The sequence below is a fragment of the Eublepharis macularius genome, chromosome 17 (assembly GCF_028583425.1).
Source record: "Eublepharis macularius isolate TG4126 chromosome 17, MPM_Emac_v1.0, whole genome shotgun sequence".
In the NCBI taxonomy this organism is placed as follows: Eukaryota; Metazoa; Chordata; class Lepidosauria; order Squamata; family Eublepharidae; genus Eublepharis; species Eublepharis macularius.
In genome coordinates this window covers 13,839,962-13,856,847 of record NC_072806.1, presented here as the reverse complement: position 1 = coordinate 13,856,847, position 16,886 = coordinate 13,839,962, and the positions used below count along the sequence as shown (strand labels likewise).

The window sequence follows — 16,886 nt, the reverse complement described above, 5'->3', positions numbered from 1 at the left end:
GCTACATATAGTTTTATTTTGAATCAAGTGCAAAAATCGTAACACTCTTCTGTACATTAATTTACTGTTTCAGGCTTTACTGATGAGGCGCATCATGCTTGCATTCCCCCTCAGTCCGCTTACTGCCGTCTCAGAATACTTGCTTGCCCCTAACCAGAGAGAAATGCAGTCCCCCAGGTGACTTTGGAGAATGAGAAAGCGGCATTTTAAAGTTGACCATCTGGTCCCAAAACATAAAAGGTCACCCTCCCACACACTGAGAGAGGAAAACTTCCTACTGCAGTTTGTGTCACTGAACAGGAATCCAACCAGTCCAACCTATACACTGAGAACAGTTGGGAGAGGCTTTCTGTACAATTACAGGTCCCAGGTGAATGTTGCCATTTCCCCCATCTTGAAAAACCTCTGAATGTATGCAACTAGCAGTGGTTCACACTAGCTTTTGTACTGACATGCTTTCCTTATGTGCCTGGCGTTTCATGCAAGAGGGGCCTTTGCTATACATCCCCCCCAACAGCCTGAAGCGGAATGGCCTTTGAAAAGGCTGACTTGAGATTGCTGCTGCGTGTCTAAACTGGTCCCATCTCAGCTGTACATTCGCTTCCTTCCCTCTGAATGCCAGACCGGTTCTCCCATCCCAATGTGCCACCTTGTGGCAAACCACTCGGTAAAAGGCTCAGCAGCTCAGCATGCACAGTCCAGCTCGTCCGTCTCATCCCGTTATTGACCCAAAGGGTTCAAAGTTGTCATGCAGCAGGCTTGGAAGGAAAGTTAGCAGCTGCTGCTTTCCTACTTGACGGAACAAGCAGCTTCCCCCCCCATCCCCTTCCTCTTGCTTGCAAAGCCCAAATTGGAAAGGGTTCTGCCTTAGTGAGTGTAGGGTTTTCTGTGCTGTGGCCAGAACTGGGCCTTGCCTCAAGGCTCTGTTAATCCCAATTCCAAGAGGAGCAATGCTGCCTGTCACCTATGCTTCATATAGTTGACAACCCAGAACAGTCAAGCTCCCTTTCTGTTCAGTCCCAAAACTCTGCTCTGCGGGGCACTGACAGGCAGAGGAAAGGGGCGTGTCATTCCCTGCCACCACTGTCTGTTTCAATTCACTGCTTACAGAACTTCCCAGATTACACTGTTTCTGCTTACAGCTGAGAAGAGCTGGCAGCTTGCAAAGAGTTTGGCAGGGAAGTCAGCAGCTGTAATCAAAGAAAGGAACATCTTAAGAACTGGCATGGGCAAATGCTTCCGCCAGATGGGGAAGGAAGAAAAGTCGAATCGTCTCTCTACAGAGCGGAGGTGGAAGTTGCCTGTTTCTGCAGCCGTTAATTACAGCAGAAGTGTAATCCCCTTCTAATCTGAAGAGGTTAATTTGGCCATTTCATCGAAGCAAAGGTTGAGATTTGCTTATGAGAAACACACACTCAGAAGCAGGCCATTTGGCAAGCAATCCAGTAGGTTAATACGTTTTTTTGTATCATACAAGCTGTCCAAGCCCTAAATATTGCCAGTTGATGGGTTTTCCCCTGCTCCTGCCCCCATGCAAATACAGATTTTTTTACAATATAAATGGCATTTTGCTAAATACAAAGGTTGATTTTAAAAATGAAAAAGCAGTTTTCTGAGAGCGCTGTGGTTTATACACAGACCGACTCAATTTAGAGTACAAGAATACCAAATCAACGCAAGTTTGCAATTAACTCCTATTTCAAAAAGGGAGAGGTTTCACGCCAGCTGCCAAACACTGAGATGCAAATTTACACTGGATAACCCACTCTCGAGCCCAGATCCATCAAGATCTTGCGCAGTAATCTTGTAAGGAACGGCTGATTTTAAAAAATACAGTAAAACTCAGGGAAAGCAAAAGCCGCTTATCCTTGAAGGTAGAACAAAAATATGCGATCTTTTGCTTTTTTTTTTTTTTGAGCCAAACATAAAATGTTCTCTGAAGAGAGGATTTTTAAAAGCACTGGATGATTTAAGCAGGAACTGTCGTCCAAAATATGAAACAAATGGGCAGCCCACGTGACCTTGAAAGTGATGCTGCTGCCACTGCCTGTGGAGTGAAAGGCACTTGCAAGGATACCAGAGTGGTGATGGAAGGAGGAAACTGCGGGGAGGTGGACACCCAAAAAGGGAATGGAAATGGGACGTTTTGAAATGGGTCCCCTTTGAGCACGTGGGGAACAGCTTGGAAAACAAGACCCATCAGGCCAGAGAAAGGAGCTTGAGGGCCTAAGGACATCAGGTAAAGACCCGTGGCTTCCAATGGCATTTTAATACAGAGAACAGACCCTGCCTGCTTAAAGCTCTCCTTCTGGCTCCTCCTGCAAGATACACAGCACTGATTTGTGGAGGATCGCACACTCTTGCAAGGACTTGGTGAGGTCGGAGAAGGTCCGCCGAGGCACTTCCACAGTTTCAATACTGCAGCGCTTATACACGGCTGAGTTTTTCCGCTCTGCCACTGCAAGGACAGTCTCGAGGCGGTCAGTTGGGCGGAAGTGGTGTTGAAACCTCTGACCCAAAGGAGACCTGACAGCCAAGAGCAACATTGGTTCCTTCTCGGAGGGTTCTTCCAGAGCTGGAGCTGGCAAGGAGATGCTTCTTTCTTTCATTTCACTGAATGGCTTCTTTTCCAATGGAAGAGATGTTTTTGCATGTTCCCCACTGCCCCTATCACGTTTTGTCATGGCAGAGGTGGGCACCCTCTCTGGCAGGCGACCTTTGAAGTTCTGCTCTTCTTCGTTCACTCGGTTGCTCACTCGGAGTTGACTTGCCTGTTCGGACATCACTTCCACTGCACCTCTCCTCAGTTCTTTTCGGCTGATGGATGGGAGCACCCTGTACTTATTCAAGGAACAGGAGGTCCGCACAGGCACCTGCTGGAGGAGATCCGGGATTTCGGCAGGAGACGCCTGAACGGGTTGGCACAGCTGCTGGGGGAAGTCTGCCCTCTGGCCACTCCCAGGTTTGTCACAGGGAGATAAGGGCTGAGGGGATGATGGCACCCGACAGGAGTAGGCTTCTACACTACGGGAGTAATTCAAACTGGGCCTTGTGCGCCCCTTTGCAGATTTTGGGCGAGTGACATGCATGGTGACGGCGGGTGGCTGCCAGAGGGGAGGCTCTGTAATGCCAACGGAGGTTTGCCGTTCAGGGGGTGCTACGTTCAGATGCGAAGCAGCTGCCATTGCTTTTCAGGACTCCTGTGGAAATGAATGGGCAACAGTATCTCAAGGAACTGGTAATACCTAAAATGCCTGCTGCAGCCACAGCCACAGCTCATTGTCAGATATGAAAGCAGCCCTTGTTATCCTCCCAGCCAGCATCCCACAAAAATAAGTTGTAACCAAGGGGGGTTCAGATGCACAAATCTCCCTTGAAACAGCCCATCCATTATCACAAGGGCATGAAAAATTCCCAGTGGAGTACACCCTTGTGTTTTTTCACACCTCCAGTGCAAAATGAAGGGAGCCCACCCATCTGAGGAATGGGCAATTACATATTAGCTAATGCTCTGTGCATTAACAAACTTTCCAGCTATTTCAAGCATGGTTATGCTTGCAGCTGCCACTAACCATATTTAGAAACAAAGAAAACACAGGGACCACGAAAAACCAATCCTGCTTTTATGTTCCAAATTGTAGAACTGAAATATACAATGCACTGGAGCTTGATATATATAATTACTGAGTCAAAAATTAACACCAAACCTCGCGGCTGGAGATGGCAACGGGCTTGCCGGCTTACAATTTCGTTTTGCAAGAGTTATGCTTCTTCCAAAGCCACAACTTTCGAATGTCGAAAAAAGAGTTTGGAACAGATTGACTTTGAAAAGAGAAAGGATTGAATGTTCATTTTGCAAGTGTACGGAAAAATTGTGGCTTTGGAAGAAGCATAACTCTTGCGAAATGGGAAAATTGCAAGCCGGCAAGCCCGTTGCCATCTCCAGCCGCGAGGTTTGGTGTTAATTTTTGACTCAGTAATTATATATATCAAGCTCCAGTGCATTGTATATTTCAGTTCTACAATTTGGAACATAAAAGCGGGATTGGTTTTTTGTGGTCCTTGTGTTTTCTTTGTTTCTGCATTGACTCTGGGACATCCCCCCCATTTTTTCTTACTAACCATATTTAAACAGGAGCAGTAGGGACAAAAGCAGATCTAACCATACAGCCAGTGAGGGATGAGGGCAGTGGCTCATTGGCTGACTAGTTTGGGGGCTCCTGTCATTTGGAATATATCCGAGTCTGCTGTGGGCAAGGGCTTTTGAGTGATTTCACAGCTCTGCAGAATGTCCCTTGGATCTCAGTGAGAAAGGTGGACTATAAACAAATAAATAAATACATATCGATAACTGCTGTCAGGGTAAGCACTAAGCCTGCTATACGCTTTAAGAGGGTAAACTAAAATTAATGCTATGTATTTGAAACTTTTATATATATAATATATATAATCTGAAACTTAATCCTGACAAAACAGAGGTGCTACTGGTAGGGGGAACGTCTGATCCAGGAACAGGGCTATCTCCTGTTCTGCTTGGGGCTGCACTCCCCCCAAAGGAGCAGGTTTGTAGCTTGGGGGTGCCCCTGGATCTGGGCCTCCTGTTGGATAAACAAGTAGTAGTCAGAATACTGACTGAAGTGGGTTGTACGGAACCGTATCACTCCAGGCTTGTTCCATTTACACAGGCCCCCAATTTGCTTCTGGGCCCAACCCAAGGTGCTGGCCCCAATCCCTACACACAGCGTAGGACCAGCATACCTTAAAGTGACCACTCTAGTCATCTTCAGAGGCCCTGCATGGGGTGCCCGCACCAAAACTCTGGACCTCTCTTCCCAGGAAGATTTGTCTGTCTCTATCATGATCTGCTGTCAAAGCTTATTGGTTTGCTTTAGTGTTCCCTGCCTAACTCTTCTTAGCCCTCTTCCCAGTTTGTGTTTTTGTGTGTACCTGTGTTTATATTATGTTTTATTCATTTTCAATTTTGTATACATATGTGTATTTTAAATGCTTTTTCGTGTGCGAAACATTTTAACGTTTTGATTTTCTCTGCCTCGGGCACCCTGAATTGGATGTAAAAGCAGCACAGAAATGTTTTAAAGACGTATCTTACAGATCAGGGGTCCCATTCTGCTGCCTGAAGTGTGAAATATGAGTCCTGGTCTGGAGGGGCTGCAGACCACTGTTGTAGGTGACACAGAGCCCAAAGATTGTCATTTTCTGTTTCCTCAGGGACAGAAGTGTATTTTGCTGTATGAACAAAAGTTGGTGCCGGAGAAGACAGAGAAGGAAGCTGCAATACAGCCTTCCACTACTTTTTGAAAATGTTTCTTCTCCATCGAATTGAAATGGGGGAATGTTTTTATCATACCATGAAAAGGGCTGACAGGGCCAGGAGGATGGGAGCAGACAGGTTACTGCAGGAACGGATCCAACTCACAAGCCACCGCTTGGTCTCCTCTGAGCCTAATCCATAAACTCTCTGCAAGGTACTGGTGAGTACTTGGGCCCTTTGGCCCTTATCTTTGCTGGATCCAGCCCTCTTGGCCACTTACAAATAGTAAGGCTACTTCAAATAGCAAGGCATGGTCCAGAAACTTAAGAGAAGAGCTCTTAGAGCAAAACTGCCTTGCTCTAGAGGTCCATCAAAATGCCAAGACTCCAGCTTGTGTATATTCTTAATACCTTCTTGTTCAAACGGGCGCTTGGTAGCTGCAGCTAAGGGGTGCTAGTTGCCAATGTATCCTGTTTCTAGATCAGCTGGTGTTATGTTTTAATTATATCATTATACAATTAGCTATCCTGGACCCTTGGGAGGAGAGAAATTAAATGGAAAAACTCACATTTCACACTGTCTGGTGAATCTCCTTCCCTTGGCCAGTTCCCACCTTACCCATTTCTCTCGCCACCCCTCAATTCCCACCTTGATCCTCTGCCTAAATATTCCCCCCACTTCCATTCCTTCTGTTTAAAGCAGTGGAATCCACTGGGTGGGCATTTGTTGAACTATAACTGAAGAGAAGTGGCCGCATCGCCTATCTTTATGTGACAGAACAGCTATCTTTCGCGAATATCCTCAAAGGGCTAATCGTTGGGAGGAGGAGGCAGGCAAGGGGAAGAGGATGGAACATTGCCCAGCTGTGTGGTACGAGGCAGAAGGCAGCAGCATTGAAAATATCCCCGTTTTAGAAGTCAGACAGCACGAATAAAACTTTGTAAAGGGGGGGGGGGACACACCCAGACTCACCTGCAGAAGATGCTCCATCAGTTCCAAAGGACTGGCAGCTCTAAAGCTCCCACTGATATAAATAGGTCAGTCACTCCGATATGATCTCCAACTGCAGCTCCAGGGAGTCACAGATCTTCAAGCCTGAAACCCAGGAAGAGAAGAAAGATATGTGTGTCTGCATAGTCTCCATTGCCTTTTCAAGGGGAGGGTCAGAGAGGGATCCTCTAGAACACAGGATGAGTTCTAAGCCTGCTCCTATTATTTTTTTTTCCTGGCAAGGGTATCTTTAGCAAATGAAGAAAGGGAAAAATTCAACAGCAGCTGCTTTCCCTGCAATAGAGCTACAACGAAGTAGTCTCCTCCTGACCTGTCTCATGCGCTGCTAGAGACCTTCCTAAAACACATGGCACAGGGCAGGGAATCATCCCAGGATCTCAAAGAATGGGAAGCAACGGCTAAGCGAGGCAGCTCCCTAACGCACATTTTTAAAAGTCACTACTAGCATCTTGAACGGAGGCCAGAAGCTGACTGGTAATTTAAGCCTTCAAACCTGAAGTCTCCAGAATGCAGCCTCAGACCCATCAGGCTACGGTGCTCTTCAGAAGCACTGGGCACTTACTTTCCCGTGGTCCAACCTACATTATGATTATTTGAATGTATACAGCTTTACATCTAACCCACTTTCTGTGTCCCACGCTTCTTAAATCCACCAAAACGGTGCATTAGAACAGGTGCCACCTACCATACTGTGTTCCTTCCGTCTTTGGGAAAACGGTAATTTTAAGGCTAACGTCAGTTTCCTCTGATTTTGCCTCTCATCTCCTCAAAAATGAGAAACAGGAAAACTAACGGATACGCAGCAATGTCCGACGCGCCTGTAGCCCCAGAGGTGAAGGGTGCTGCCACCCCATGTCCAGCAAAGCTGGCTTGCCAGTTACAGCCCCACTGAATTTGGAATCAAAACAAATGCAGAAAAAGCTGGCTTGAGTTAGCTGTGTTAGGTGTGTTTTGTTTATTCAGTTTAATATGCCCAGCAACAGAAACTCCAAGGCAGCACAAAGCAATACTAAGATCCTGAGCAACAGTCTGAATTAATAACTTATGAACAAGGGCAAAAAGAATGAAATCTCCCATGCAGGCTTATACTGCGCAAAGCCAAGGGGAGAATCTCTCTTTTTTCGTTTTGTAAATGAGCATTTGCCATTTTTAATTGAGCCAGGGCAGATATTTGTATATGGACAGCGGTACTTCCCAAGCTTTTATTTAATAGCAAATCGAAAATGTCTGTGCAGGGGATGCTTTTAAAAAGGAGATGTAGAATTAAAAATTATTCTAGAGAAGCAAGATACCAATTTTTAAATAAATGTTAAAGAAATTAAAGAAAAAACTCCATCAGCTTGACTTCTTTGCTTAAGTAATTCTGTAATTACCTGAGCAAGTCTATCAATGATAGGGTATTTTGAAGGTTGGAAATTCATAGGATCATCGTAAGTCGGAAGTGACTTGGCAGCACAAAAATTACACACAATTCTGTAAAGAACAGTGTACGCTGTGGACACTGTATAAACATCAATTTCCTCTACTCAAATGTATTGATTTCTATAACATACCAGCAAGCAGCCACGATTTGACCAATGATGTCACTGTTCCAATTTTTAAAAATTTTAATCACCAAGTATGCACCTATTTCTCAAAAGGCATCTCCTAGACCACGTCGACCCAGTTACGGCATACATAAATTGGGAAATAGTATACCATTCTGCACTAATTGGAGGGAAGATGAAATAAAAATTCACAAGACAGAGAGATGACTGCTGCATCTAGGAATGTTTCAATGGTCCACGACAGACATCATTCACATCACCTCAGAAACAGTTGATTTATTGCATACGCTCCAACAGTTCCTATTGCCTGGTTTCTACCCCTGGTAAATCACAGCTTCTATTTTACAGGAAATTCTGGGCGTTCATTTTAAAAGCTTCCGCCCGATTTGCCAGAGTTTAAAGTGGCAGCCCTACTGCAGTTTGCAGGAGTAGCCAGCATCCTGGTCCCAGCATGAGAAAGGAGGGGAAAGTGTATTCATACACGATGGGGGAGCTACACACCTTAATGAATCTGTGCAGAACACATACCCAAATCCAAGACGTACACAAACAAATATGGCAGCTCTGTCAGATATAGATATACACACATCATATAAATATGGAGCCAGTTTAGTGTTGTGGTTAAGAGCGGCAGGACTCTAATCTGGAGAGCTGGTTTGATTCCCCACTACTCTGCTTGAAGCCAGCTGAGTGACCTTGGGTCAGTCACAGCTCTTTCAGAGCCCTCTCAGCCTCACCTCAGAGGGTGATTGTTGTGAGGATAATAACACACTTTATAAACTGCTCTGAGTGTGGTACTAAGTTGTCCTGAAGGGCGGTATATAAACAATGTTGTTGTTGTTATGCAGTTACAGCGGTACAAATAATCCTTTACCACCACACCTAGAAGGACAGTGTGGCTGCAGTACTTACACTGTCTGACTAGGATCGGGAAGATGTGGCCCTCTCAGCCATGAAGCCCACGGTGTGACCTAGGGACAGTCACTCTCTGCCAAACCCACTTCACAGGTAAGTCGACGCGAGGAAAAGGAAGGAGAACCATATATGCTCTCCCCAGCATTCTGGAGCAAGGGCAGGACCCAAATACAGGGAACACACCTCCTTTGGAGAGAGAGGCACGGTAGGAACATTGGGAATGCGTGTGAGAGTTTTTGTTATTTAAGGTTTTGTCTACATCATTTAGCCTTCCAAACTCCTCTCCTCCCCCTGCCATTTAATTACCCACGAGCCTTTTGCAGACAAGAGACTTGGGTTTAAATCGGCCACTAGTTGAATTTGGAACAGTCACCCTTTCCAGGCCTAGCAAGGTTGTCAAACCTCCTAGTGGGGCCTGGAATTTCCTCTCCAGACTAGAGAAATCAGGTTCCCGTAGAAGGAACAGCAGCTTTGGAGGGTGGACTCTTCAAAATCAGATCCCTGCTGAGCTCCCTCCCCTGCCCAAATCCCACTCTATCCAGGGATCACCCCCCAAATCTCCAGGAATTGTTGGCAACCCTAAAGCCTAGCCTACCTTAAAGGATAGTTGTAGTATAGACCGAGAGGGGATGACAATGGACGTCACTGCTGGATTTTTTTTGGAGAAAGAGGTAGGGATAAAAGTGTGAGTATAAAAGAGAGTTTGTTTTGGGAAGGGACACGCTACGGTTGTCAGCTCCAGGTTGGTAAATTCCTGGTGATTTCGGGGTGGAGCTTGGGGAGGGCAGGGATTGGAAGGAGCTCAGCAGGGTATAATGCCACAGATTCCACCCTCCAAAGAAATCATTTTCTCCAGGGGAACTAATCTCTGTGGCCTGGAGATCAGCTGTAAAGCCGGGAGATCTCCAGCCACCATCTGGAGGTTGGCAACTGCAAGAATTGGAAGGAAATTGCCTATTCCCCCCACGCAAGATAGGCCGGCCACTCCCGGGGAGGGCTGGGGAGGAGACCAGCTGGCCGGCCGAGAGCAACACGGGGGCCTCTCACCTCCCTGCGGCTCCATCCATCAGCCCCGCTTGCAGCCGGCCCCGTTCTCGGTGGCAAACAGCGCCGCGTTTCCCCAGCAACGCCCGTTAACAGTCCACTTCCTGTCTCTGGCCGGAAGAACGCCATATCTCCCAGGACCATAGAGTGGAAAACTAAAACGTCATTTCAAGGGGAGAAATGGGAACGCGTGTTGGTTTGATGTGGCCGCTCTAGGCATTTGTCTTCTCTGTGTTTTTGAGGCGGGGCGGGGCGGGGGGACATATGCTGGACGAGAAAGAGAGAAGCTCCATAGGGGAAAATGGCAGCTTTGAAGGATGGAATTTACTGTATTATAATACCCTGCTGAGGTCCCTCCCTTCTGCCACAGAGCAAATAGCAGCTCTTGGGGTCCGCTTCAGGATAGGAAAACGGCTGGGGTGGAGAGTAGCGTTGCCAACTCTGGGTGGGGAAATTCCTGGGGATTTGTGGGCGAAGTATGGGAAGGACAGAGTTTGGGGAGAGACCTCAGCCGGCTTTAATGCTATAAAGTCCACCCCTAAAAGCTCTCATTTTCTTCAGGGGAACCGATCTCTGTAGTCTGGAGTCAGAGGAAATAGCCGTGTTAGTCTGTAGTTGCAAAATAGTAATGAGTCCAATAGCACCTTTAAGACTAACCAACTATATTGTAGCATAAGCTTTCGAAAACCACAGCTCTCCTCTTCTGACAAAGAGAACTTATGCTACAATATAGTTGGTTAGTCTTAAAGGTGCTATTGGACTCATTACTATTTTGTAGTCTGGAACTAATCATAATCTGGAGAGATCTTCAGGCCTCATCTGGAGTTTTAAAAAAAGCAAAAAGCAACTGTGTAAATATCACTATAATACACTTATTTCTGTTGTTACGAATAACAGGCTTCTTGCTCGCTAAACATAATTGTTTACAAATATATGCATTTATTATTTTTATTCATATGAACTGCAACAAAAAAAAGTTCCTCCAGCATCTCAAGTTTAGAAATAATAAAAAATCTTAGATTGTCAGTTGCGTGATTTTGCTCTAAAAAGTGAGCCACAAGAGGTTATTTACTCTGATGAAGGATGTGAAACTAGATTATTTACCTAGGATTCTCCATATATTTTGATATTACAAACAAGTCGCAAGTTGATTGCTCTTCATTTGGCAAGATACATGAATGGAGTTGTTCTCATTGATTATTTCCACACAAGAATTGTAAACTGCTTGGAAGACAGGTCTTGTTTTTCTCAACTGTTGTGACTGTTCCCTTTGGAGCGGAGTTATTTTGTATCTAGAGACTTTCATTTAATATACATTGTGACCAGAGGGTGGAGGAATTGTTTTTTGTTTTAGTTGATATGTATAAAAATAATAAATACATGTCTTTGAAAACAATTCTATTTAGTGAGCAAGAAGCCTGTTATATGTAACAACAGAAATACATTATAGCGATATTTACACAGTTGATTTTTGCTTACGTTTTGTGACGCTGTGTTGCCAGTTTTGTTTTGTTTGGAGGTTGGCAACCCTGAGGGGGAGGCTTAGACACACAAACACGTACACTTTGCTCTTCTCCCCGCACACCATAATATCAATCCCTATTAAGTCCCCACTCAACAGGCAATTAAGTTTCAGATTGAATCTTCCAGCTCACAATTGGTTCAATAGGACAGAAGCAGACTCATAAACAAGGTTTCATGTAATTATGCCCTCATGCCAACTCTAGCTTGGGAGATTCCTGAAGACTGGGGGAGATGGAAGTTTACTAGGATGTGATGCCACAGAATCCGCCCTATGAAGCTGACCTCTGTAAGCTGGAGATTCACTGTAATTGAGTTCCAGGCCCTACTTGTAGGTTGGTTACCCAGGAGAGTATTGCGCAGATAAGAGGCTTGATTCTCAGTTTCTGCGGTCCTCAGACGCAGGACGGAATTTAGTCCCCAGCCTAGTGGAGTTTTTGAGCATGTTAACAACATTCAATTTATATACCGCCCTTCAGGACAACTTAACAACCACTCAGAGCGGTTTACAAAGTATGTTATTATTATCCCCACAGCAATCACCTTGTGAGGTGGGTGGGGCTAAGAGAGCTCCAGAGAGCTGTGATTGACTCAGGGTCACCCATCTGCCTTCAAGTGGAGGATTGGGGAATCAAATCCGGTTGTCCAGATTAGAGTCCTGCCGCTCTTAACCACTACACCAAACTGGCTCTTCTCACGACAGTCACCCTGTGAGGTGGGTGGGGCTGAGAGAGCTCTGAGAGAGCTGTGACTGACTTAAGGTCACCCAACTGGCTTCAAGTGGGGGAGTGGGGAATAAAACCCGCAAGTCCAGATTAGAGTCCTGTTGCTCTTATCCACTACCCCAAACTGCTTGAATGTCTCCCACATAATGGTACAGCTGATATGACAAAAGGCTGTCTGTGTCCCTTAACAACAATGGAATGTGTCTCTGCTTGAAGAAGTGGGGGAGCACATAATGCAAACATTGAGATCCCCTGAAACCTGCAGGCATTCCCTCTGCATTTTGTGAGCAATAAATCATAACCGTAACAGCCACTAGAATGCAGTATAGTCTTATCTTGGATTCTCTCTCTCCCTTCTGCCCAGTTTTTCATCAAGCTCCACCGCTTCTCCCCTGTAAAAGTGTCGCCTCCCTTCCCCATCAATGAACACTCTGCTTCTGACTTTGGCCCTCTCCGGCCTTGTCAATTGCAATGTCCTCCTCACCTCTTTTCTTCTGTTGCTGCCCCTTGGGCCTCTCCCCTCTATCCAGCACTCAGCTGCCAAAATCCTTCACTTTATCATCCTTCCAACTGTGTGAGCCTGTTCCTAAAATCCCAACAACGTCTTCCTGTTTGCTCCTGGATCCAGCAGAAACTTGTCCTCACCTTTATATTTATAGACCCACCTTCTTCCAAAACATCCCAGGATCCAACACAGGTAACGATACGTTCACTTTGTTAAAACAATAAACATTTAACCATCAACTATATATACAGAACAGAAAAAATCTACTAACATCGTATGCTCCCACCAGCAAGGTATTTCTCCTTTGTCAGGCGCAGACTGCCCCCAAATCTCTCCAAAGAATTCTGTCTTGCAGCCTCACTGGAAAAACAAGAGGGAAGGATCCCCCTTGACCTCTTCCAGGCAGTTGTTCCAGAGGCAAGGGCAGCCACCAGGGAGAACTGGCCATTAAGGCCACCTGGAATAGTCTCAGTGGGTTGATGATCTGGGGGGCTGCCCTCCCAACTGGGCCACCCAAACCCAGGGGCTCCCTCCAACAGGACCAGTCCAGCCCAAAGAGAGGGGCAGGCACAAGTTGGAAGCTCTGGGAAGAGGGGCTTGTGACAGCAAGGGATACGAGACCCTGGCCCACCCTCACCTGGTCCAGGCTTGTCACAACAAGGCCTGGACAGGGCCTGCCTGGCCTCACCCTACCCAATAGCCCCATTTAGCCAAGCACATCCTGTTAGGCAGGAAGTCCCTCCCTCAGTTGGGAGGATGAGTCATGGTGGCGCCCTTTTCCAGGGCTGTTTCTTCCCGTTCCTGGCAGCACCTGAAAAAGCCTGAGCTTAGACCTTAGATAAGCTGCCAGCCAGGAACATGCAGGGAGAAGTAGTTTTTTAGTTATGTGGGGGTCCCACTCCCAGATCATGAGTTGGTCCCAGAAACTAATCCACAGCCAGTGAAAGGAACAGGAATGACAGGTTCCTGCTGGCTAGCCCCCGATAACAATTGGACTGCCGCATGTTGCACCAGCTGTAGTTTCTGGATCAGCTTTAAGGGCCGCCCCATGTACACAATGTTACAGTAATCTAGCCTTGAGGTTACTAAAGCATGCATCAGCATGGCCAGAACAGGCATCTGCAAACAGGGAGCCAGCTTGCTAACTAGTTGTAGTTGGGGGGAAACACTTCCCCCCACCTGCTTTTCCATGAAACCTTTGGCACAATTTTCCCTAAGCAGAAACATTTTTTACAGCAATGGGCTCTAATAGTTTCCCTGTTTTTAACCCCACTGCCTCTCCCTTCCCTTTGTTACCTCCTTTATGTATGACTTTCCCTTCAAAGCAGGGTCCTGTCTTGTTTGTAGTTGTTGAAGTGACGTGGAGTTGTGAGATGAGATTTGACCAGCGGGAACCTCTCAGGTTTGGTGAAGTCCTTCTCGTTTTGTGAGCAATAAATCATAACCGTGGAATGCTTCATGATGCAGTTGAGCACCAGGCCTGGTGAGATGCCATAAATCTTGCAAAAAAAGGCTAGCTTTGCCCCTCCTTGGTTACCCATCCCCAAGAAACAAACACAGAGGCACCAGTGTTCCTGGGTGAGCTCATTCGAAAGCTAGAAGAGGCACTGAGTGTCACAAACGGCTCCGAGACATGATAAAGACTCCTCAGTCCATTTGTCATGACAGTCAAAAAAGCCCCAAAGGCTGCCCCTGAGCTGTGCCATGCAATGAATAGCATTGAGAGGACCTCTGCTTGGATTCTCCCATGGCACAGTGGTTAAATGTCTATACCAGGGGTGGCCAAACTGCAGCTCGGGAGCCATATGTGGCTCTTCTAGACATTCTGCGGTTCCCAGAGGTCTCTGAGTATTGCCGTGGCCATACATTTTATTTTATTTTAGTTTATTTCCCTCTTTTTCCTTCTTTCTTTCCATGTCTTTCCCTCCCTCCCTTTCCTTCTTTCTTTCCATATTTTTCTCTCCCTTTTCCATTTTTCCTTCCTTCCTTCTTTCTTTCCATGACTTTCATATTTTCTGACTCAGAAAATACTTGGGGACTTTGGGGGTGAAGCCTAGCAAGGATGTGACATCATTTTTGTGATGTCATTTCCAGCATACTGCACCAAACCCCCACCCCTTCCTGTGATGTCACTTTCAGGACACTCCCCCAAACCCGCCACTTCATCTGAAGTCACTTCAATGCATCATGTCTTGCGGCTCTCAAACATCTGAGGTTTATTCTATGTGGCTCTTACATTAAGCAAGTTTGGCCAGCCCTGGTCTATACTGATGGCAGACCGAAGAAGACCAGCTGGACCACACCTGCTTGAGTGCAGTAATATTGGGGGGGGGGGTGATAAAGCAGTGCATGATCTGAGAACTTTGTCCCAGGACCCCTTGCAATGTCATGAAGAACACTAGGTAAATACCTCCATCACATAAACATACAAAGCCCCCTTACCCTCGTTCGGACCGTTGGTCCCTCCTGCGTGTTTGCAAAGTGCCATCAAGTTGCAGCAACCTTAGGGGTTTACTTACAGCAACCTCAGGGGTTTCCATGGCAAGATAGGAACAGAGCTGGTTTGCCGTTGCCAGCCTCTGCGTAGCAACTTTGGATTTCTTTGCTAGTCTCTCACCCAAGTACCAACTGGGGCTGACCCTGCTTAGCTTGAGAGAGATGTCAAGATCAAGCTAGCCTGGCCCATCCGTGTCAGAGCAGTCCCGCTTGTAGCAGCAGGAAAAAAATGGAGGAGAAAGAATGATGTAAGCTGCTTTGGATGTGGTACAAATGAATAAAAAAATAAAGATCTCTGGCAGAGAGGTCTTTTCTAGCCCAGCTAGCTGCAATCCTATTGAGATATTGAGGTCTGAACTTGGGACCTTCTGTGTGAAACTCAGGTACTCTGTCCTCATGATGAACGTAATAAATTGTTTCATACAAAGTAGAAACAGTTGTCAATTCAGGCTTGTCTGTTCCAGCAATAGTTATACAAGGACCCAGGCAAAATAGCTACTGTCCTGCAGTTTGATGCCTTTTTTCCAATTAACCATGTTCACATATTTCTGTGAAGTTCCTGTTTTTGTTTTTAAAGGAACACATCATCACCGTTCTGTACCCCCTAGAACAGGAACCTCCAACCTTTTTCTTTAACGAGAGCTACTCCTTCGTAATGAAAAATATCCCGTTACTTCCTCCCCACACTGCTAGTAAGTTACCAAGTTTTGTTCTGTCCTAGAAACAGAATACCATCTAGGAAGAGCACCAGAAATGAAGCTATTTTAAAAAATCCTGTTCTTTTTTTTACAGTTTAGAATTAATCTTTTTGTGACCTTTCCCTGCGTCTTCCGAGGGATGCATGAGCTATTCTGCAGCAGCCAGCAAGTTACGACTAACTCATGAGCTATATGGTAGAGACCCCTGACCTTAGCCTACCGTAATTGTACCATTTCCAACACGTAAAATATTCAATCTTCTTCCTTTTATCAGGGCCATATTAATCCATGGCCGGGCCCCTAGGCTTTCAGGTATTTTGGCCCCCCTCCAGCACTTCAATCTTTCACCCCAGTAGGGGCCAAGCTACAAGTGATGAATGACACAGGTTGGACACGTGTCAGCTTCCCTCAAGTTTTGATGGGAAATGTAGGCATCCTGGTCTTGCAGCTTGGCTCTCTGACTGCTGTCCAATGGACTTTTCAACTGTCACTTGTCCAACATTCCGCCAAGCTGCCTACATTTCCCATCAAAACTTGAGGGAAGCTGACAAGTGTCCAACCAGTGTCATTCGTCACTTGTAGTTTGGCCCTACAGCTGACAGCCTGGCCCTGGTAGGGTAGATACTAGACTACAGCACATAGTCTCCTGAAGAATTCTATTCACAATTTTTAAAATATTTTTATTGTGTGAGTCAAACTCTTCAGGAAAGTATATTTTGGGGGTATAATTGTTCAATATTGTAATATTTTGAAGTGAGTGAAGTTTATTATTTATTAAAATATATAATTTATGGATAATTGTTATAAGAGACAATTTGTTTCACTTGAATAAGGAAGCAGTTAATTATCTTATTAATAGAGGTTATACAAGAGAATCAAATAATTGTAATTTATGTGGGGGGGGGGGGGCCTCAACAAAAAAAATTGACGGGCCTCTAGTCCCTGCAGGGCCCCTAGGCTTCGGCCTAGTCAGCCTTATAAATAATATGGCCCTGCCTTTTATGACATATTGTACTTCTTTTTAAATGTGTGTTCAGTTATGTGTGGTATGAGAAGATCAGGGTGTTTTTAAGCATATCACTGGGGTGAATACAACTAGGTCCAAGTTTGGGAAATTCCTGGAGATTTGGGGGGTGGAGCCTGGAGAGGGTG

The 16,886-nt window shown here is 45.8% G+C and overlaps 1 protein-coding gene across 3 annotated transcripts; it reads right to left on the bottom strand.

Moving 5' to 3' along the window:
* Positions 1–6: 6 nt before the first annotated feature.
* On the bottom strand, positions 7–9,874 carry UBXN10 (UBX domain protein 10). Of its 3 annotated transcripts, none has more exons than XM_055002099.1 (3): positions 9,793–9,874; positions 6,245–6,367; positions 7–3,200 (listed from the first exon to the last, which is right to left on the bottom strand). In XM_055002099.1, the coding sequence occupies exon 3, from the start codon at positions 3,183–3,185 to the stop codon at positions 2,295–2,297; it is 891 nt and encodes a 296-aa protein (XP_054858074.1). In that variant the 5' UTR covers positions 3,186–3,200; positions 6,245–6,367; positions 9,793–9,874; the 3' UTR covers positions 7–2,294. The 3 variants fall into 3 exon arrangements, with proteins under 3 accessions (XP_054858074.1, XP_054858075.1, XP_054858073.1); XM_055002100.1 differs by lacking the exon at positions 9,793–9,874 and adding an exon at positions 8,743–8,847; XM_055002098.1 differs by lacking the exon at positions 9,793–9,874 and adding an exon at positions 6,969–7,037.
* Between the last annotated feature and the right edge of the window lie 7,012 nt (positions 9,875–16,886).

Excerpts from the sequence above, each read along its gene's own strand:
- UBXN10 (XM_055002099.1), bottom strand. The coding sequence starts at position 3,185 with ATGGCAGCTGCTTCGCATCTGAACGTAGCACCCCCTGAACGGCAAACC.